This window comes from Neoarius graeffei, chromosome 27 (genome assembly GCF_027579695.1).
Source record: "Neoarius graeffei isolate fNeoGra1 chromosome 27, fNeoGra1.pri, whole genome shotgun sequence".
Classification (NCBI taxonomy): domain Eukaryota; kingdom Metazoa; phylum Chordata; class Actinopteri; order Siluriformes; family Ariidae; genus Neoarius; species Neoarius graeffei.
In genome coordinates, this window is record NC_083595.1 from 23,837,059 (window position 1) to 23,860,548 (window position 23,490).

General features: G+C 42.7%; 1 protein-coding gene across 1 annotated transcript in view; it reads right to left on the minus strand.

Annotated features, from left to right (window-relative positions):
- znf408 (zinc finger protein 408) overlaps positions 1-23,490 on the minus strand; it is a 53,027-nt gene that overhangs the window by 5,005 nt on the left and 24,532 nt on the right. The window contains exon 4 of the mRNA XM_060911247.1: positions 3,831-4,096. Within this exon, the coding sequence (XP_060767230.1) occupies positions 3,831-4,096 (266 nt within the window). The remainder of the gene's footprint in view (positions 1-3,830; positions 4,097-23,490) is intronic.

The following is a 23,490-nucleotide window of genomic DNA, read 5'->3' on the forward strand; positions in this document are numbered from 1 at the left end:
GCCCACCCGGTGGACAGGAAACGAATTTTTTTTTTAAGGATGGCCTTATAAACAGACATGACTCCATTGTGGAAATTGCTGCATGGCCTCAGGAACACTTCTGAAAACCACTGTCTGTAAAAACAGTTCGTCACTGCATCCACATTTCAAGTTAAAACCATATATAAACAATATTCAGAAACACCACTGTCTTCTGTGGGTCCAAGCTAATTTATGATGGGCTGAGATAAAGTGGAAAATTGTCCTGTGGTCTGATGAATAGAAATTTGATATTCCTTTTGGAAATCATGGACACCACATTCTCTGGGCTGTGAGAGTGAGAGGGACTATCCAGCTTGTTATCAGTGCACAGTTCAAAAGCCAGCATGTGTGATGGTATGGTGATGCATTAGTGGACATGGCATGGGTAGCTTGCACATCTAGGGAGGCATCATTAATGCTGAATGATATACAGGTTTTGGACCAACATGCTGTCATCCAGATGACAGCTTTTTCAGGGAAGGCCTTGCTTATTTCAGCAAAACAATGCCAAACCGGATTCAGTAAATAATACTACATAGCTCTGTAGTAAGAGAGTATGGGCACAAAACTGGTCTGCCTGCAGTGCAGACCTGTCTCTAACTGAAAACAATGGATGCGTTATGAAAAACAAAATATGACAAAGGAGACCCCAAACTGCTGAACAGGCATCTGTGAAGATTCTCAGTCATCCAGGTCATAGTAAACTGTGGGTGGTAAAAGAGAGCAACTGGACTTGCTTGAAGATTCTTGAAGACGTTTCATCTCTCATCCGAAAGGCTTCTTCAGTTCTGTCTGACTGGTAGGGAGCATCAGGTATTTATCCTCTCATGGATGAAAAACTCATCTAAGGTGTCATTGAGGCATCCTGTTGGTGTGGGTCACTGGGGGCTGGTTGTGAACGGCCTCGAGAGTCGTTAGGATGATCAATGGATTGCCCGTTAGGGTGATCAATGGAATGCCGATTCTCTCTGTCCTCCTGTGAGTCACTGAAAACAGCTGGGTTTTGGTGTGCATTCAGTTGTCTGGGAAGTGTGCCAAGGACTGCATTGTAAGTGGCTGATAAATTATGTCTTAGACCCCCACCTCTGTTCAGTGATGGCCATTCCAGGTTGACAAAAATGGCTTCTTTAACTCCTCGCTCATACCAACGATCCTCTCTGGCTAAAATGCGTACGTTGCAATCCTGAAATGAGTGTCCTTTGTTGTTAAGATGAAAGTAGACAGCAGGAGTCCTGGCCTGAGGAACTGGCTCTCCTGTGTTGAGCCATGCGCCTGTGAAGTGGTTGTTTAGTTTCCCCAATATACGAGTCCATGCATTCCTCACTGCACTGAATGGCATACACTATGTTGTCCTGTTTGTGTCTGGGTATTCTGTCCTTAGGGTGGACCAGTTTCTGCTTCAGGGTGTTACTGGGTCTGAAATGTACCGGAATTTCAGGAGTTGCTCCCAGCCACTGGTTCAGATATGTGGATGACACCTGGGTTAAAATCAAAACCCATGAGGTGGAAGCCTTCTCTAAGCGCATCAATGCAGTGGATATTAACATCAACGTCACTCGGGAGGACGTCAGTGGGAATAATCTAGCCTTCTTGGATTGTGATGTACACATTAGACAAGACAGAAGCCTGAGCATCGAGGTCTACCGGAAACCCACACACACAGAACAGTACCTACTCTTTGACTCTCACCACCCACTGGAACACAAATTGGGGGTCATTAGGACCTTGTAACACAGGGCTCAGAACATCCCTACAACGATAGAGGGCAAAGAGAAGGAGCAGAATCACATCAAGAAAGCACTTCAGAACTGCGGGTATCCCAACTGGTCTTTCCTCAAGAGCAGAAAAAGGAACAGAATGGACAAGGAGGATAACAGGAACAAATGCAAGAACATTGTCATTCCCTACATTTCTGGTCTATCTGAGAAACTCAGGAGGATCCGGTACATTTCAGATCCAGTAACACCCTGAAGCAGAAACTGGTCCACCCTAAGGACAGAATACCCAGACACAAACAGGACAACGTAGTGTATGCCATTCAGTGCAGTGAGGAATGCACAGACTCATATATTGGGGAAACAAAACAACCGCTTCACAGGCACATGGCTCAACACAGGAGAGCCAGTTCCTCAGGCCAGGACTCTGCTGTCTACTAGACAGATGAAATTCTATATCAGGCAAGAATGGGACAGTATTTCATTTTAGATTAGATTCAACTTTGTCATTGCATGTCACAGGTACAAGGCAACGAAATGCAGATTGCATCTAACCAGAAGTGCATAGCAGTAAATAACATAAGTATGATATACAAATATAAATGTACAGAAATTACAGGGTATGGAATGGTATAATGATATAGATATTTACAGTATGTACAAATGTGCGATATGAATGTACTATAGTGGAATGGTACGATATAGATATATGCAGTATATAATGCGGTATGAATAAATAGTAGTGCAAATGGTGATAGTGCAGTGATAGGAATAGTGCAGTGAAGTCAGTTCAAGTCAATTCAGTTTGGTCAAGGGGGTTGGTGAGGGTGTGTGTGTGTGGGGGGGGGGGTCCAGCAGTGAGATAGCTGAAGGAAAACAACTGTTCCTGAACCTGTTCCTTCGAACCTTGGTCCGAAGGCTCCTGCAGTGCCTTCCAGAGGGCAGGAGAGTGAACAGTTTGTGTGCTGGGTGGCAGAAGTCTTTGATGTTGTTTATGGCTCTCTTGAGACATCGCTTCCTGTAGATGTCCTCAATAGCAGGAAGCGAGGCTCCCACGACACGCTGGGCGGTTTTCACCACCTTCTGCAGTGCCTTCCGGTCCGAAACAGAGCAGTTCCCATACCAGACTGAAATACAGTTGGTTAGAATGCTCTCGATGGTACAGCAGTAGAAGTTCACCAAGATGTCTGAAGAGAGATGGTTTTTCTTCAGAGTCCTCAAGAAAATGAGACGCTGGTGAGCCTTCTTGACTAGGTTGGAGCAGTTGGTTGTCCAGGTGAGGTCCTGCATGATGTGGATCCCCACATCTGGTCACACACTTCACTGCTGCACCGCTGATATGGATGGGTGTGTGTGTGTCAGCATTCCTCCTGAAGTCCACGATGAGCTCCTTGGTCTTACTGGTATTGAGCAGCAGGTTGTTCTTGCTGCACCACACAGCCAGGCGGTCCACCTCCTCCCTGTAGGCTGACTCATCGTCGTCCTTGATGAGGCCTATCACTGTGGTGTCATCCGCAAACTTGATTTCATTTTCAAATCTACAGCAACTGGCCTTCTCAGTTCCCAAACATTGACAGAGTGTTGTTTAAAGTAGAGGTGATGCAACACAGTGGTAAACATACCCCTGTTCTGGCATCAAATTAAAAATGAGCATATATTTTTCAAAAAAAACAATAAAATTTCTCAGTTTAAACATTTGAGATATTGTCTTTGTACTATTTTCAATGAAATATAGGGTTTCCATGATTTCTGAAATCATAGCATTCTGTTATTTACATTTTACACAGCATCCTAACTTTTTTTTAAAACAGGGTTGTACTGCTGTTATTTATTCTGCTCCAGAACAAGTTCAACAAAATTGTCAAAAGCCCAATATTGCTACGATATTCATGTCCGTGTATGGAAACTTCTGATCACAACTGTTTATTTTGTAAAGGATCATGTTGTTCCTTTTCTTTAATTTTTTTAACCTGTTAGGAAGCTGAGAACAGAGGTAGTAGTTTCATTTCATCGCAAACGTCCAATTAAATTTTATTACATTTTATTCATACATTTAAAAAATACTTTTTAATTAAATAGCATCCATCTACATACCTTCGCCCTCAGAGCCTTGCTTTACATAACCAGGCTTTAGTGACTTATCCTCTCTTGCCCTCTGTGGCACTTCCTGATTGGAGAGTTCTTCTGTTATGGTCACTACCTTATTCTTCAAAGGTTCATGGAGAATTTTCTGAACTTCTGGCCAGACCAGGAGCTCTGTTCCCTGACTGATGTCCTTACAGGTCCTGAAACACGGTTTCCCATCCACCTCATGTACCATGACATTCCTCTGATCTTCACTCGGAGCACAAGCAGCAAACCTGGACATGCCGATAATCATTATGATGAAAGACTGATAAAAAAAAAAAAACCTTACAAAAAACCCCAACTCAACCAAAACAAAGTCTTCATCTGATCGGAGTTTATTAAAAAAAAAAAAAAAAACACACAATACAGTACATGCCCATACTCTTCAATTAAGTGCATGTAATCTGGGGCTGGGCGATTATATGATCACGATTAGTGATCGTGATTAAATTCAGTTCGATCACGGTGATCAGCTGTGGGCATATTTACTCGATCACGTGCATTACATGCGGCGGAATGGTGCACGACAACTGCCAATCACAATCCACCTTCCCTGCACCGCTACGAGCTAACGTGACCTTACCATAGAAGGTAGGCTAAAACTAGAAGACAGCAGAATGGCCGAAGGTGGAACTGAGAGCAGCGAAAGTGATGTTGGACATGACTTAGAGTTATCCTCCGAAGCTGAGGTCATTGTTGACAAAAAAGGTTACATGACGTCAGGGGTGTGGCGATGGTTTGGTTATGGCCAAAGCGACAAGCAGCAGATGAAGCCGGTATTTAAGATATGTCGGCGACTGGTGCCTTTTAAGACTGGCAATACAACTAACCTTTTTAATCACTTGAAAAAATAGTATCCAAGTGACTACTCAGATAGCACGAGAATGCAAGCTCAGCCTGTACGTTCGGCACATAAAAGTAGGCCTGTTACCAGCAGTGTAGCCACAGGACCAAAACCGCAACAACAGTCAAGTGTGTCATCTTTAGCGGCCATTACGCCTTATGAGAAGCATTCGAAAAGGAACAAAGCCATTACCTATGCTGTGTCTTTTTGTATAGCGAAAGACATGATGCCTCTGTCAACAGTTGAGCGAATTGGATTTAAGTACTTACTAAACGTGACGGACCAGAGGTACGAAATCCCTGGCAGAAAATACTTTTCACAAACTGACATTCCACGGCTTTATGATAAATGCCGTACGAAGTTGGAAACTCAGTTCCAAGATATCAAATACTTTGCAACTACTTCTGACCTTTGGTCCAGTCGCACATCTGAGCCATATTTGAGTCTCACGATCCATTACATTGACGAGGAGTGGGCTCTTCAAAGCACATGCTTGCAGACGGTGTATTTTCCGGAGGACCATACAACCAAAATAATTTGTCAGGGACTGGAGGATGTGCTGGAATCTTGGGGCCTTAGTGAAGGCCGGCAGGTGTGCATCACTACAGACAATGGAGCAAACATTGTCAAGGCTGTTGCTCTTAAAGGAACAGTCCACCGTACTTCCATAATAAAATATGTTCTTCTCTGAATTGAGACGAGCTGATCCGTACCTCTCCGAGCTTTGTGCGACCTCCCAGTCAGTCAGACGCGCTGTTACTCCTGTTAGCAATGTAGCTAGGCTCAGCATGGCCAATGGTATTTTTTGGGGCTGTAGTAAGATGCGACCAAACTCTTCCACATTTTTCCTGTTTACATAGGTTTATATGACCAGTGACATGAAACAAAGTTCAGTTACACAAATTGAAACGTGGCGATTTTCTATGCTATGGAAAGTCCGCACTATAATGACAAGCGTACTAACACCTTCTGCGCGCTTCGACAGCACATTAATATATATATATGTTATAGTTATTATGCCTTTGCGTTGTGTTGCCGGCTTTTGCTCCAAAACCCACAAGGATAGGGTAAGTTTATTCAAGTTTCCCAGAGATCCCGAGCTGCATGCGAAGTGGGTGAAGCAAGTCAGGCGCACTCGTGACAAGTGGGAGCCCTCACCAACATCCGTCCTGTGCTCTGAACACTTCGAATTGGATTGTTTTGACACCCTTCCCAGCTTAAAGGAATCTCTTGGGTGTGCAGTTCAGCACAAACGTGTGCTGCTACCATCAGCAGTGCCTACAGTATTCCGGAGGAGGTCTACTAGTAGCTATGCCGGATCCAGCAGTCGCCTGGGACAAGGCGACTCCTCCAAAGACAGTCCAACTGTCAGAACATGTGTTGAGAAACAACATAAGATAAAAGGTACGTAGAGCTATAGAGTGCTCCGACATGATGCTAAAAATAGTAACCATGCGGTCTGCGCGGCCATCTTGGAAGTGACTCGCTCCAGAGCGCTCATAGAGTACACATCATAGAGTACACATTCATGATAATCATAAATGTAATCATAAAGTCGGCATGATATCAGTCATGTATTTGCTTGTGAAAGCTTGTTTCTCAAAGCAAACACTGAGGGAAAGCTAACTTAGCCAGACAAGTAGGCTACAGATTGTCATTTGTTTACGCTGATGTAAAATCATCCAAAAAAACCCCATTCATTTCTATGGAATTAATTGAAAAAAAAAAGCACTTTTTCAACGTTTTTCAAACATCCGCTGCTCTGGCATGCTTTCACCTAGAGACGTGATTCAAACTCTGAAACGTAGGAAAACTTCTCCTCTGTGGATCTGGCATTCAACTTTTCTGCTAGGTTCTACACTTTCGGATCAGTCCCGGCTCAAACGCCATGTGGGTTCTGGGAGAAAATCCGGCTTTTGAATGGGTGTCTATTGCGTTACACACCAGTGGACCTCGTTAAGTCAGAGTGGAGAGAGGTTCAAAAAAAGGTCAAACTTTCTCGCTTAAACTGTGTTTTCAGCCACAAATTTCACTCTACAGACATGATTTTCTCAAAAGTAGTAGTAAAACTTGTCCTGATTCACACAATGTGTCTATCTAAACGATAGGATTTACAGTTTTTGAATGAGAAGCCTCAAACTGAGAAGAGGGCAGCCGAATGGCCTCATTGACACCCATTATAAACGTGACAGAAAAACAGCCTCGGTCGGCATGACACTTCACCTTAGCCGCCCACTTTATTAGGAACACTTCTGTTCGTACATACAAATTACAACCACTCTTCTTAGAGTTTAGAGTTTATTTTTAAAAGGGACAGTGCACAAATTATACATTATCCTTGTGGTAAGGACAGATGTCTGTCCCAGGTTATAGCAGTACATGCTAATTTCCGCCTGTAGTCACTTTGTTTATACTCTTGAATAGCTCTTCTTCATGACGGCTGCTGTCTCAAGCACACACATAATCATTGCATTGAAACATCATTGCAGGTCACACATTCACGGCCAGCGAACATGCGTGACCGAATTGCTTCGCGCACTGCATCCTCTCACAATTTCCCCCGGGGAATTGTCCGGTCCAGTTAGGATGCAGTGCTGCAGCACTGCAACTGTTGTTCTTCTACGTGTTTCTTCTTCTTCTTCCGTATTCTTCCTCCTACGCAAATTTTGATTTCGAATAACTCAATAACCATACGTCGCACACAGACAAACAATATATCAAAACGTGCGGCTCGATCGGACTCGCTATGCTATTACTTTTCTCTACAGAATACGATTTTTTCGCGACATAGTCGCGAAAAAATCCCCCCAAAAAACCCCATTAATTTCTATGGAATTAATTGAAAAAAAAGCACTTTTTCAACGTTTTTCAAACGTCCGCTGCTCTGGCATGCTTTCACCTAGAGACGTGATTCAAACTCTAAAATGTAGGAAAACTTCTCCTCTGTGGATCTGGCATTCAACTTTTCTGCTAGGTTCTACACTTTCGGATCAGTCCCGGCTCAAACGCCATGTGGGTTCCGGGAGAAAATCCGGCTTTTGAATGGGTGTCTATTGCGTTACACACCAGTGCACCTCGTTAACTCAGAGTGAAGGCGGCTTAAAAAAAAAGCTCAAACTTTCTCGCTTAAACTGTGTTTTCAGCCACAAATTTCACTCTACAGACATGATTTTCTCAAAAGTAGTAGGAAAACTTGTCCTGATTCACACAATGTGTCTACCTAAACGATAGGATTTACAGTTTTTGAATGAGAAGTCTCAAACTGAGAAGAGGGCAGCCGAGAGGCTTCATTGACACCCATTATAAATGTGACAGAAAAGTCAGTCATTTTTAAATCACTCTAGTGTCCTTATTTTTAACACTACAGACAAAAAAATACATCATTTTATTCAGGAGACCCTTCTAGCGCTCACTGTGAAAGAATTTTGTGAATAGCTGCTTTCGTGGTCGAGTTATTTGTCATTGTTCGAGGCCTGTTCCATAGTAAAACACAGCACAAAATTCAAGACCTTGTGTGTCTTAGCTCATTGACACCCATTATAAATGTGACAGAAAAGTCAGTCATTTTTAAATCGCTCTAGTGTCCTTATTTTTAACACTACAGAGAAAAAAAATACATCATTTTATTCAGGAGACCCTTCTAGCGCTCACTGTGAAAGAATTTTGTGAATAGCTGCTTTCGTGGTCGAGTTATTTGTCGTTGTTCGAGGCCTGGTTCTGAGCACAAAAACAGCAGAAAACTCAATACCTTGTGTGTCTTAGCTCTCCTGAGGCCCGTCGCCATGCCGACTGGGGCCAATGACAGGGCAGGTTGGGGGGGGGGTTTGCTGTCTCAAGCACACACATAAATCATGCTCAAAATTTCAAACTTAAACTGTGTTTTCAGCCACAAATTTCACACTACAGACATAATTTTCTCAAAAGTAGTAGTCACACTTGTCCCAAAAACCCCCCATTCATTTCTATGGAATTAATTGAAAAAAAAAGTACTTTTTCAAACGTCTGCTGCTCTGGCATGCTTTAACCTAGAGACGTGATTCAAACTCTAAAACGTAGGAAAACTTCTCCTCTGTGGATCTGGCATTCAACTTTTCTGCTAGGTTCTACACTTTCGGATCAGTCCCGGCTCAAACGCCATGTGGGTTCTGGGAGAAAATCCGGCTTTTGAATGGGTGTCTATTGCGTTACACACCAGTGCACCTCGTTAACTCAGAGTGAAGGCGGCTTCAAAAAAAAGCTCAAACTTTCTCGCTTAAACTGTGTTTTCAGCCACAAATTTCACTCTACAGACATGATTTTCTCAAAAGTAGTAGGAAAACTTGTCCTGATTCACAGAATGTGTCTACCAAAACGATAGAATTTACAGTTTTTGAATGAGAAGCCTCAAACTGAGAAGAGGGCAGACGAGAGGCTTCATTGACACCCATTATAAACGGGACAGAAAAGTCACTCATATTTAACTTGCTCTAGTGTCGTCATTTTTAATACTACAGACAAAAAAATACATCATTTTATTCAGGAGACCCTTCTAGCGCTCACTGTGAAAGAATTTTGTGAATAGCTGCTTCCGTTGTCGAGTTATTTGTCATTGTTCGAGGCCTGGTCTGTAGTAAAAAACAGTAGAAAACTCCATACCTTGTGTGTCTTAGCTCATTGACACCCATTATAAACGGGACAGAAAAGTCAGTAACTTTTAACTCGCTCTAGTGTCGTCATTTTTAACAATACAGACAAAAAATTACATCAGTTTATTCAGGAGACCCTTCTAGCGCTTGCTGTAAAAGAATTTTGTGAATAGCTGCTTTCGTTGTCAGGTTATTTGTCATTGTTTGAGGCCTGATCGTGAGCAGAAATCAGCCAAAAATTGACAAGATTTTGTGTCACTCTGTGCTTTGTCAGGCCCGTCGCCATGCCGAATGGGAGCAGTGAGGAGCAGAGGGGGGAGGCTGCTGTCTCAAGCACACACTTAATCATTGCATTGAAACATCATTGCAGGTCACACATTCACGGCCAGCAAACATGCGCGACCGAATTGCTTCGCGCACTGCATCCTCTCACAATTTCCCCCGGGGAATTGTCCGGTCTAGTTAGGATGCAGTGCTGCAGCACAGCAACCTATGGGCTCCCCTAGGGGAGCCCATAGGTTGCAGTGCAAAGCACTGCAACTATTGTTCTTCTACGCGTTTCTTCTTCTTCTTCTTACGTATTCTACCTCCTACGCAAATTTTGATATCGAATAACTCAATAACCATACGTCGCACACAGACAAACAATATATCAAAACGTGCGGCTCGATCGGACTCGCTATGCTATTACTTTTCTCTACAGAATAAGATTTTTTCGCGACGTAGTCGCGAAAAAATCGCCCCAAAAAAACCCCATTCATTTCTATGGAATTAATTGAAAAAAAAGCACTTTTTCAACGTTTTTCAAACGTCCGCTGCTCTGGCATGCTTTCACCTAGAGACGTGATTCAAACTCTAAAACGTAGGAAAACTTCTCCTCTGTGGATCTGGCATTCAACTTTTCTGCTAGGTTCTACACTTTCGGATCAGGCCTGGTCCTTCGTAAAATACACCAGAAAACTCCAGACCTTGTGTGTCTTAGCTCATTGACACCCATTATAAAAGTGACAGAAAAGTCTCTCATTTTTAACACTACAGACAAAAAATTACATCAGTCTATTCAGGAGACCCTTCTAGCGCTCACTGTGAAAGAATTTTGTTAATTTCTTTTTTTTGTGAAAAAAAAAGAACAGCCTCGGTCGGCATGACACTTCACCTTAGCCGCCCACTTTATTAGGAACACTTCTGTTCGTACATACAAACTAAAAACACTCTTCTTAGAGTTTAGAGTTTATTTTATTTTTAAAAGGGACAGTGCACAAATTATACATTATCCTTGTGGTAAGGACAGATGTCTGTCCCAGGTTATAGCAGTACATGCTAATTTCCGCCTGTAGTCACTTTGTTTATACTCTTGAATAGCTCTTCTTCATGACGGCTGCTGTCTCGAGCACACACATAATCATTGCATTGAAACATCATTGCAGGTCACACATTCACGGCCAGCGAACATGCGTGACCGAATTGCTTCGCGCACTGCATCCTCTCACAATTTCCCCCGGGGAATTGTCCGGTCTAGTTATTATTATTCTTTTTCACCCACTTTTTTGAGCCGCTACTCCTCCCGGGGCTTCCGAGTTAGAGACGCCGTTCCACTTGTCCGGCCTGTAGTGCAGATGTGTGCTTGTATACAGCTTTTTGATACGCCTTGTCGTTCTCCCATAATTCGCGTTTTTCGAAAACAATTTTCCCCATTGAAATGAATGGGCGCTCGATGTAAAAAACAGATTTTTCCTTCGGGAGGCCAAACTGTAAGGTTTAAAGTCATGAAACGTGGTACACTGATAGAGGAGTGGACGCTGATTGATTTCATCAAGTTTCATGTTGGCAAGTCTCACACTTTAGCGCCACCAACTGATCACATTCTTACATGCGTTCATGCACGTAACTTTTGATCCGTCTGTCCGATTTTCATAAGTCTGATACTATTGGAATCCTTGGAGCTAGACGATTCCAACACACCCTATGACGTCATTTTCCGCCTCATTAGATTTTCCGCCATTTTGAATTTTGTCCAAAGTGAGAGTTAAGTGACCCTGGCCACGTTTTGTCCGATCATTACGAAACTTGGCAGACATGATCTCCAGTCCATGCCTAATACATGATATTCGTTTCCCTCTCATACGTCGTGGTGTTTGCCCGTGGCAGCCAATCAAAATCGATGGCGGAGCCACCAGACAGGAAGTGAGCTTATATCTCGGAAACGCTCTGACGTATCAAGACCATAGTTAGTGGCATGACTTTGGACACCGTCTGAACTACCCTCATCAAATATGGTGTCATCTGGCCACTAGGGGGCGTCACAATTAGCAGAAACGTATTTTGGCTCATATCTCAGAAACGCTTTGACGTATCAAGACCATATTTGTTGAAATGACTTTTGGCAGCAGTTCATGTGCCCTCATCAAATTTGGTGTCATTTGGCCACTGGGGGGCGCCACAATGAGCAAAAACGTGTTTTAGGTCACATCTCTTTACAGATTTAGAATTACACCTAAATCTTGATGTTAGTGATGCTCTGGGATGTCCCTGTAAAGAACCTAGCCAGCCTGTCATCTCCGTATGACAATCCGCCTTGTGTCTTGGCCAAACTTCTGCGTGTTGACACAAAACGTCGTGTGGGCATGCGGTCGCCTCTCTTGCCGGGTTGCCATGGCGGCGCACCAGAGCAAGCATACTTTCGCCTTTTCTCCGGAAATGCATTCTAGTTGTTATTTTTATTATTTAGTATGCTTGCAAAAGCACACTATTGTTCTTCTTAAGTTTTATTTTTATTATTATTATTATTCGTTTTCACCCGTTTTTTGGATCCACTACTCCTCCTAGGGCTTTTGAGATAGAGACACCGTTCCAACGCTGAAACGTAGGGCCCGATCTGGAATGGTGTGCTTGTTAAAATGGTTGCGCTACCCCTTGTCGTTCGTCCGGTATTCCCGTTTTTCGGTACAATTCCATGCCACTGAAATGAATGGGAGTGATGACGTCATAAGGAGCTCCCCCACTGTAGACGTTAGAGCGCGCGCAGCAGCAGCAAAAAAAAAAAGAATTAAAACTGCGATTTTACAGCCAAAATCCATGTTTTAAACCCTGTAAAACCTCTGATTTAAATTGAAAAACATATAAAAGGGTGTAGAGGAGATTTCACTGCACGAAGCGCAGTGAAATCTCCCTTCAAAATGCTGTGAAAGAGTGTGACGGCCTGAGCCGCGATGCTGACAGAGCACGCTGGCAGCCATTTGCCGACATTTTTAAATCACTGCTGTCCTGTCGCTACATTCTTCATCTGTATAATCTTTGTCTAGTCTCAAAAAGTTAAATAATCCACACTGGCTGTTAAAAACTTCATTTATTGATTAAAACTTTTGTTATTACAACTCCGGGAGCAATTCACTCACCAGGCATTCAAAACATTCTTCTGTGTCAGGAGAAAATAGAGGGGCGTCCCGGGCTCTTTGTGGGGCAGTCCATTGTGACCATTCTGATGGGGGTGTTTTAGGGGTAATGACTTAAAAGCCATTTGGAGGGTTCAATAAGGTATTTTTGTGCATGTCAGTTATGTATTTTATAGAATATGAGAGAATGTGGCTTCATTTGAGCAAGCACACTCCAGCAGTTTCTGCAGAGGAAATGCAATCTAGTTACATCTAAATCTTCATGTTAGTGATGCTCTGGGATGTCCCTGTAAATAGTGGGGGAGCCTATGTATCTGATTTGGGGTCTCGTTGGCTTTGCATGTTAATTATTGGAGACCATTATATATTCATTCTAGGGGGTCTAAGGAATTAAGAAAAACATGTTTCCATTTTTTCTTGTCACTTTTAGTGACTAGAAAAAGGCGAGATTTGAAAACATATTTTCTATGGGCGATTCTACAGAATTGGTGCAAATTGCTGTCCCTGAACCAAAAATATAATTTAAAAGACATTTTGTGGAAAGATATTTATGTAAAGATATAAGCAAATAATAATCAAAAGCTATGGTAATATTTGATGTAGCTGCTAACTTATTATGGAAATTTTCGTAATTTTTACTATTCTTTTACGAGAGTTAGCCCAAAACGATAAGGTCTGATTTTTTGTATTATATTTGTCTTTAACACATTTTCAGAAGCATCTTTTTTAATACTATTGGCAATTAATTCCATGAATACACATTTATTGGACATTTTTTGTAGAAAGTAACCGAATTAACCAAAACGTGTTGAAATTTTTGGTTGGAACGTGATCGTTCCATAGAGACAAAATGACATCTTTTCTGAGAAATAAATAGAATATAAACACAAGTAGAATATAATAAATGGGATAAATAAGTTATATGCAGGTACTGTGGTAAAATTTGAGAAATGAGCGACTGAAAACGAATTGGGCGATCAGAGTGAATTTCAGCAGCTAAAAGTCAGTTAATATCATGATAATGAGCTATGATGCGGTTCGGCGAAAACCAATTGGAATGTTCATATCTTTGAATGTCCCAGGCTGAGAAGCCAGAGCTGTTCATTAGAATTTATTTTTGTGCAACTGGCTTACAGACTCATTTCAGTGTGACCTCAGTTTTGATGAGAAGCATGTTTCAAGATGTCTAACAAAATGTTGTGTGAAGCAAGATCAGTAAATTTTCAGCTATGCAACCGTTGTCAGAAACCAGAAATGTATGGTCTGGTACATCAGCCATCACTGGAGACATATTCGAAGTTTCTGTCTTTCGTTCATGAGAGAGGGAAATATGGCGACGGAGAATACCCACAGCTCAGCAAACAGTTACAACAGTACAGTGCAAGTGATCTGCAGCAAAATGATGCTGTATGGCACAGGGCCTGTTACAAATCCACCTGTAACAGTCAGCATCTGCAGCGTGCAAAGGTTCGCTGTGAAAGAGCATGTGAGGAGGGTGAGACAGGGCATCTACAGAAAAAGCGTGGGAGACCATCTACATGTCCGAAAGAAAAAGTTGCTGCAGCATCATCATGCGCATCCAGTGACGTCCTGTACACTTGCTCTGCAGCAGCTGCAGCCAGTAAGGAAAAGTGCTTCTTTTGTCAGAAGCAGCCAAAAGACATTCTTCACAAGGTGTCCTCATTTAATGCAGGCAAACAACTGAAAGAAGCTGTGCAAAAGAGCAACAACCCACAGTGGAAGGTACAACTAAGTGCTGCCATCAATGCAGACGATGCGCGTGCAATTGATGTCAAATATCACCTAAAATGCTGGGTGCAAAATGTTAAACGAAATAAAAATGCATGTGATGAAAGTCAGGATCTTGAAAAGCGAGAACATAATGTTGGAGTGGTGGCTTCAGATATCGAATTTATTGGTCTAGTTCGATCTAGCTTGCAGGCTGGAGAAGTAATCAATATGCTTGACCTCAAGTCGGTCTATTCCACCATTCGTGGATCTAATGGTGTACATAATGTACAGATATCTGGAAAGGATATTAAAAAGAAAATATCCTCTTACATCCAGCATGTCCAATTCATTAAGCCAAAGCGTCGCACTGATCCTGATCTTGTATGCTTGTCCAAAGTGTGCAATGCAGCCGTGGAGGAAGTGATGACTAAAACGACATATGATGACATGCTCAAGTTGTTTGAGAGTGCATCTATACTGCGAGATGCAATTGCTGCTCATATCAAGCAACCTTGGAAATTTGAAGGAGACCTGAACACCACTGATGCTGAAAACAGTGTCCCCAGAGAGTTGTACACCTTTCTCCGCTGGGTGCTTGAAGGACCAACTTCAAGCATTAGACAAGACAGTGCACTCAGCTGTTATTCACAAAGATGTCCTTGCTTTGAGCCAGAACCTTATGTATTCTTTCAAGTCAAAGCGTCAAGTCATGTATACAGAGAAACATCCCAGCACACCATTCCGCCATCGCCAAGAATGGCCACAACAGCTAGCTGTTGGCATCACTGTTCATCAGTCAACAAGAAGTAAGAAGCTTATTGACTTCCTCCATGGCTCTGGTCTGTCTGTTGATTATGACCAGATCCTGAGACTTGAGACACACCTGGCCAACTCCATCATGGAGCTGACCAGGGAGCAGGGTGCATACTTGCCTGCAAAGATGAGAAAGGGAATGTTCATATTCTTTGCTATGGACAACAGTGATTTCAATGAAGACACACCTGATGGTAAGAGAACTCTACATGCAACTGCTACTGCTCTTTACCAATGGCAAATAGTATCCACAGACATGGTCAACAGAATGGAATTAAGGCTACATAACCAGAAGGCAAGAGATCGCTCCTTGAAACAACTGACAACTCCAGACTTCATCCCCTGTTCTGCACCCAAGACACAGACAGTCAAAAACATCCTGACATTTCCTGACTTGAAACCTGGCACGAGCGTGGATACTATTGAACCCTACTATGCACAGGACATGGTCTGGCTTCTTTCACGTTCCATGATGCGAACAAATGAAGCAGAAGAGGAACATCCAGTGGAATCTAGAGCAGACTACATACTCCCATCTGGTGTACTCGATAACGCCATAACTCCCAAGTCAACAACATTCCAATTTTAAAATCATAATATCCTTACCTGGTCAGCGTACAACTCACTTCTGTCCTCCAAGAAGCCTCTCACAGAAGTCAATGTTATGCCTTTGATAGCTGCACCAGCACATGAATGGCAAACGCTGAGAACAGTTTTGAAGCAGACACAACAGATAAATTGCATGGTCATGGGTCCTGGTCGAAAGATAGTAATAACCTTGGATATGGCACTATACGAACGTGCAAAGCAACTTGAAATGACTAGAGATGACTAGGGAAAGTGGGTGCTGAGGTTGGGTGAAATGCATACTGTGATGGCAGCACTGAGGACTGCTGGCAATGTCATTGAAGATAGTGGGCTGGATGAAGCCTGGATTGAGGCAGATATCTATGGTCCTGCTACAACAAGGCAGATCCTAGAAGCAAAGCACATGAAGAGGGCTCTTGAAGCACACATGACAACAGTCCAGGCCCTGTTTGACCTCTATGTGGAGGCATTTTTCCAGGAGTATCCAGCATTGAAGAGTGCATGTGCAGAGTCAGCAAAGCTCACTGACAGAAGCTGTGTTGGACACATTCATGCAGAGGTGCTAGAGGAGCAGCAGACGATGCTGGCTGCTTTGGAGTCAAACAAAGTACTTGAGGCTATGTCACTTTTTGACAAGAACAAAGAATCCAACCATCCCCTATTCAAGTTTGTTCGCCGCTACATGCGCATGATTTTACTGATATATGCCTTCATCCGTGCAACACGTGATGGCCTTTGGGAGCTTCATCTTTCTTCACTTGATGAGCTGTGCAAATACTTTTTTGCTCAGAACAAGTTAAAATATGCCAGACTCGTTCCACTCTACCTTGCAGAAATGAAGGCCTTGCAGACCACTGATCCTGACATATACCAAGAATTCATGGAAGGGAATTTCTCAGTCAACAAAAATGAGATCCCATTCTGTGCCATTGGGGTGGATCATGCACTTGAGCATGTTAATCGCATCATGAAAGTCACCGGAGGCCTTGTGGGTATCACTCAGAATGCCAGTGCAAGGGAGAGTTTTTTTCTGACTGCACCTGAGTTGAGTCGGCTAGCTGAGCAAGCACTCCAAATGGCAGGCTCACCCACAATGAAGCGAAATCAGCACCATGAGCTGTCCATGACTGTCTGGACCAGGCAGGAGGAGAATGTTGTACGACTCAAAGATGTAATCAGATCATCCTTGAATCCTATGACATATGATGGTCAAGATCTGCCAAATGTTTTGACAAAGGCTGTGATGCCACCTCATATTCAGAAGGATGTCTGCAGCCAAGATGAGATTGGACAGCAGATGTATGTTACTTTTGTGGAACAGCGCATTAACAAAAATGAAATTAGTGTCTGGGCCAGAATGAAAAAGACTCAACTGAAGATGTGGAAGTGTGCAAGGAAAGTTGTAAAACAAAAGCTGGCTGACCAGGTTGTGGAATTGAAGGATGAGAGGTCGCTCTTTGCTCGAATGCTGATAGTTGCTCGCTCACGACCAGAGATTAACCTGAAGGAAGCCATTGGACAGCATGAGTTTACTCCCCAACCATGTGCCCTGTTCTCAGTGACTGGAGACCTTCTGCCATGTACAGACAAGAGTAAGCTCATGTCTATACTTGAGGACCTGACCAATCAGAGCACTTGTGATGAAAATGATCAACAACAACGGGATGTTACAGCTCATAGTTGCTCATTGCCAACCAAGAAGGTCATTGTAATAGATGGAATGGCAGTTGTGCAGGGAATGGGAAAGCCACCATATATCACTACATGTGCCCAATGGGCCAACCACTTCACAGCCACACTGGAAAGCAAGACCAAAGAGTATAACGAGATCCATGTAGTGTTTGATCGCTATGATCTTCCTTCTTCACTAAAGGAGGCCACACGTGAGAGACGCCAAGGTGGCAAGCAACCAACTGCTTACCATGTAGCAGACAGCACACCAGTAGGGAAAGTGTCTGCAAAACAGTTCCTATCGAGTACCAGTACCAAAGATGAACTGACTGTCTACCTTGCGAGGAAAGCTCTTCAACACTTTCAGGGAAAACCAAAAGTCTTGGTTGTTACATTAAGGCAAGATGTTCTGTCAAACTGTATCGATGTGCAGCATCTTCATAGCTCCCAAGAAGAGGCCGACACAAGGATAATACTTCATAGTCCGGATGCTGTTAAAAGAGGGGCAACAAAACTCTATATAGAGTCCCCTGACACCGATGTGTTTGTTCTTGCAATTCGACGGTACCATCAGCTATGCAAAGACACCTACTTCATCACTGGTGTGGGTAACAAAAAACGGATTATTTCGCTGGAACCAGTGGTGAATGCTCTTGGTAAAGAAAGAGCCGTAGCCTTGCCAGGCTTCCACGCTCTCTCTGGAGCTGACCAGACAGGCCGATTTGCTGGTAAGGGAAAGCTGACATGTTGGCAAGCATTCAATAGGTGTTCCCCAGAGGTGTGGTCTGCATTTGCTGGTCTTGGAGCAAGAGACAGGGATGAGAATGGGACATTTAAAAAAACTCTGAAATGTCTGCCAACTTTCCCACATTTTATTTATATATATATGTTTTCAAATTCAATGATGGTTTAAAACGTTTATAAACTTACTTTTATAACATTTAATAATCCCTAGTACTTATTAATCACTAACTCATAAGTAGTAATGATTAATAATCAATAATAATTACTATTACTACTAATTATTATTAGTGGTTGTTAATATTATTCTTATTATATTAAAAACACTGTTGTAGATGATAAGTAATAAAACTAAAAAACTTTTTGTACAAATTATTTATACTGTACTATATTTAGAATTATTGTATTTTCTGGAGTTCTTTTTAATGGAGTTTTGAAATAAAGGTTGTTTATATATTTATGGTATATTAAACTTGGTACAATAAACAAATGTTAATTGTGTAAAAAAATGATGCTAATCATTATTATTATTTCCTATAAGCCCCATTTTCCACCTGACTCTTGTGCGCATGCGCGACCCCCCCCTGCGTTTCACTCCGGAGCGCTTGACCTCTAACACGCGCGCCTCGTGTCCGTGAAAAACCAGTTTCCCAGTCCGCCGTGTCCCCAGCGCTGCGGTACCGTCTTTAAACACATTTGTGCGATTCAGGGCTTTTTATTGCAAACGATTCTTCTCCTTATTTTGGGGGTATTTGTCATCCCCCAACCACTTGTCGTTAAACAGACATCTTCCCATAATTATCAACGCTTTCTAGCGCCCGCGTACTGTAAGCTCCCTGCGCATCTCTCACTCTTGACAACCACCGCACCACACTGCCTCCAGTAGCCTTCTAACGTTAGTTCTTGATCTACGGAATGCATAGAAGACGCACAGAACCAATGCTGCCCCCAAAAGGTGCGCTGGTCACTTTTAAAATTACAGTTAAAAAAATACCCCAAACCGGATGGAGACATTTCACTCGTTCGGTCCAATATTAAATTTAATACCTCCCTTTCGAAAATTCCAGTCATTCCAAACAATTTAAGCCGTTTTTAGGCCTTGAAAACCGAAAGTTGTATTTAAGACTTTTTAAGGACCCGCGGGAACCCTGGCCTGGCCTGGCCTCGCGCCGACCCCCCGAAATTTTCTCAATGGATTTACACGTTTCACAAAAATGACATTTTCAGCGGGAAAAACTCGGAATTCCGCGGATCCGCGGAAAATTCTCATCCCTGAAGAGAAGAAATTACTCTTGATATGGAGAAATGCATTGAAGAATTTGTTTGCCAGCTCTACGAGCCTGGCACTACTCTGAGGGACGTCAGTGAGCTCAGGTGGAGGCTATTCACCACACGACAGTTGGAGGCTCAAAAGCTGCCTCCCACACGAGGGGCCTTACATGAAGCCATTGCTCGTGCACATTTTCAGGCAATAGTTTGGGATCAAGACCATGTTGCTAATCCAAATATACCATCCCCACTCGATAATGGATGGGAGGAAGAGGAAGGTCGACTGGTACCAATTACATCGCGTGTTCCCAATGCCCCAGCCACAATTACACAGCTAGTAAAATGTGGCTGCAAGAAGACCTAATGCATGTCACACTGTTCTTGCAGGTCTCAGGGTATCAATTGTTCTGAGATGTGCCTGTGTGGAGCAGATGAAGAGGTTTGTGGAAATGTCAGCCAGGGAGATATGGTAGGAATTGATGATAAGGAGGAGGATGGAGACTGTTCAGTGTGATTGTGCAGTAGACAGCAGCACATCGGAAATTATATGTTTAATTAAAAATTGCTTCAGCTGTTCAGTTGTTTTGTTGTTTTTATTATTGTTTGTAAGCTGTTTTCCATTGTTGAAATATTACTGGTTGAAATGAATCTATGAAACAGTTTTGTTGTTCAAAATAAAAAAAATTGAAATGTAGCTATTTTTAACATACAACGCCCAGCATTTTGTTCTGTTTTAACCTGTATGTTGCAAAATACCTTCATAAAAAATTTAAAAAATAATAAAAAATATCTAAAATAATTATAAAAACAACTTTACCTGTAAAGAACATTATCTGTAAGATTTTTAATTAAAAAAATATTAATATAGGCCATATTAATGGCGTCCATTGCCGTAATATATAAAACATGATGAAAAAAGGTGAGAACCTGGGGGAAAAAAAATGGAGACATCATTTTTCTCAAAGTTCAGGGACCCCAGAAGACATTTCAAGCAGTCTCCAAAAATTAACATTGAAATCCCACGAAAATACATAGGCTCCCCTACTAAAAGAACCTAGCCAGCCTGTCATCTCCGTATGAGAATCCACCTTGTGTCTTGGCCAAACTTTTGCGTGTTGACACAAAACTTGTCGTGTGGGTGTGCGGTCGCCTCTCTTGCCGGGTCGCCATGGCGGCGCACCTGAGCAAGCACACTTTCGCAGTTTCTCCGGAAATGCATTCTAGTTATTATTATTCGTTTTCACTCCTTTTTTGGATCCACTACTCCTCCTAGGGCTTTTGAGATAGAGACCCCGTTCCAACGCTGAAACGTAGGGCCCGGTCTGGAATGGTGTGCTTGTTCAAATGGTTGCACTACCCCTTGTCGTTCGTCCGGTATTCCCGTTTTTCGGTAAAATTCCGTGCCATTGAAATGAATGGGAGTGATGTCATAAGGAGCTCCCCCACTCTAGACGTTAGAACGCGCGCAGCAGCAAAAAAAACGAATTAAAACTGCAATTTTACAGCCAAAATCCATGTTTTAAATCCATGTTTTAAACCCTGTAAAACATCTGAATTAAATTAAAAAGCATATAAAAAAGTGGAGAGGAGATTTCGCTGCACAATCTCCCTTCAAAATGCTGTGAAAGAGTGTGACGGGCTGAGCCGCGACGCTGACAGAGCGCACAGGCAGCCATTTTTAAAATCACTGCTGTCCTGTCGCTACATTCTTCATCTGTATAATCTTTGTCTAGTCTCAAAAAGTAAAATAATCCACACTGGCTGTTAAAAACTTCATTTATTGGTTAAAACTTTTGTTATTACAACTCCGGGAGCAATTCCCTCACCAGGCATTCAAAACGTTCTTCCATGTCTTGTTTGGGGAAACATTAACTGTGGACTATACCACTGCGGCACAAAATAGAGGGGTGTCCCGGGTTCTTTGTGGAGCAGTCCATTCTGATGGGGGTGTTTCGGGGTAATGACTTAAAAGCCATTTGGAGGGTTCAATAAGGTATTTTTGTGCATGTCAGTTATTGTATGTATTTTATAGAATGTGAGAGAATGTGGCTTCATTTGAGCAAGCACACTCCAGCAGTTTCTGCAGAGGAAATGCAATCTAGTTCAGTGGTTCTCAAAACTTTTTTCACCAAGTACCACCTCAGAAAATACTTTGCTCTCCAAGTACCACCATAATGACCAACATTAAAATACAGTAGCGTAGTAGGCCTAAGTATTCATTAAAAACAAGGCGGAGGTTTTATTTAACAAGTATATTTAATATTGTCATCTCTTTGGCTAATGGTAAACACAATAGTTCCCCGATTGTGTGCGGCTTACCGGCTCTGGCGATCAGGAGGCTGGCACAATATGAAGCTTCCTGTGCTTTGGCTACGGGTGTACCATAGGACAGAATGGTGGACGTGGACTGCTTCAGTTCATCACGTTTTCATAAAAAAAAAAAATCCATTGGTTTGTCCTTTAGTGCTGTGTGTTTGGTTGTAAGATGCCGTTTGAGACGCGATGGTTTCATGGACTCATTGCTCAGAACATCGCCACATACAACACACTGCGGCCTGGACAGCTCCTCTGTCCCGCTCCAAATGAATCCCAGTTTTATGTATTTTTCATCATACTTCCTCCTTACTGGTTTCTGCCGTTTGCTAGCAGTTCTGGGGCTGGTTTTGCCACTGGCGTTAGCATCTGCGCTCGGCTCACACATGTCCTCTTCAGTTCTCCCTCTCTCCTGATCCACGCTCCCATTCGCGGATTTAAGCCACGACAGTAATTTTGTCGTACTCGTCATAATTAGCAAAGCCACCTCCACCTTTTCCCATCACAGCCTAGTCTACCAATGGCGGATAACCGTCTGTCAGCGGAACCGGCGGGAATGCGTACGTACGCTACGTATGGCTACCCAGAAGCAATTGCAAACTTTTTAAAACTAACTTAATTTGTATCTCCTTTCATTTTCTTGTCATTGGTTGATAAGATATTTTCATCCATTCAGATATTATAGATAGTATTTCATGTTTTATTTTATTTATATTTAATTAAGTGATTCTTTGGCGTACCACTAGAATGGAGCCCACAGTTTGAGAATCACTGATCTAGTTATTATTATTATTCTTTTTCACCCACTTTTTTGAGCCGCTACTCCTCCCGGGGCTTCCGAGTCAGAGACGCCGTTCCACTTGTCCGGCCTGTAGTGCAGATGTGTGCTTGTATACAGCTTTTTGATACGCCTTGTCGTTCTCCCATAATTCGCGTTTTTCGAAAACAATTTTCCCCATTGAAATGAATGGGCCCTCGATGCAAAAAACAGATTTTTCCTTCGGGAGGCCAAACTGTAAGGTGTAAAGTCATGAAACATGGTACACTGATAGAGGAGTGGACCCTGATTGATTTCATCAAGTTTCACGTTGGTACATCTCACGCTGTAGCGCCACCAACTGATCACATTCTTACATGCGTTCACGCACGTAACTTTTGATCCGTATGTCCGATTTTCATAAGTCTGGTGCCGTTGGAATCCTTGGAGCTAGACGATTCCAACGCACCCTATGATGTCATTTTCCGCCTCATTAGATTTTCCGCCATTTTGATTTTTGTCCAAAGTGAGAGTTAAGTGACCCTGGCCGCATGTTTTGTCCGATCATCACGAAACTTGGCACACATGATCTCCAGTCCATGCCTTAAAAATGATATTTGTTTCGCTCTCATACGTCGAAGCGTTCGCCCGTGGCAACCAATCAAAATCGATGGCAGAGCCGCCAAACAGGAAGTGAGCTCATATCACGGAAACGCTTTGACGTATCAAGACCATATTTAGTGGCATGACTTTGGACACCGTCTGAACTATCCTCGTCAAATATGGTGTCATTTGGCCACTAGGGGGCGTCATGATTAGCAAAAACATATTTTGGCTCATATCTCAGACACGGGGCGGCACGGTGGTGTAGTGGTTAGCGCTG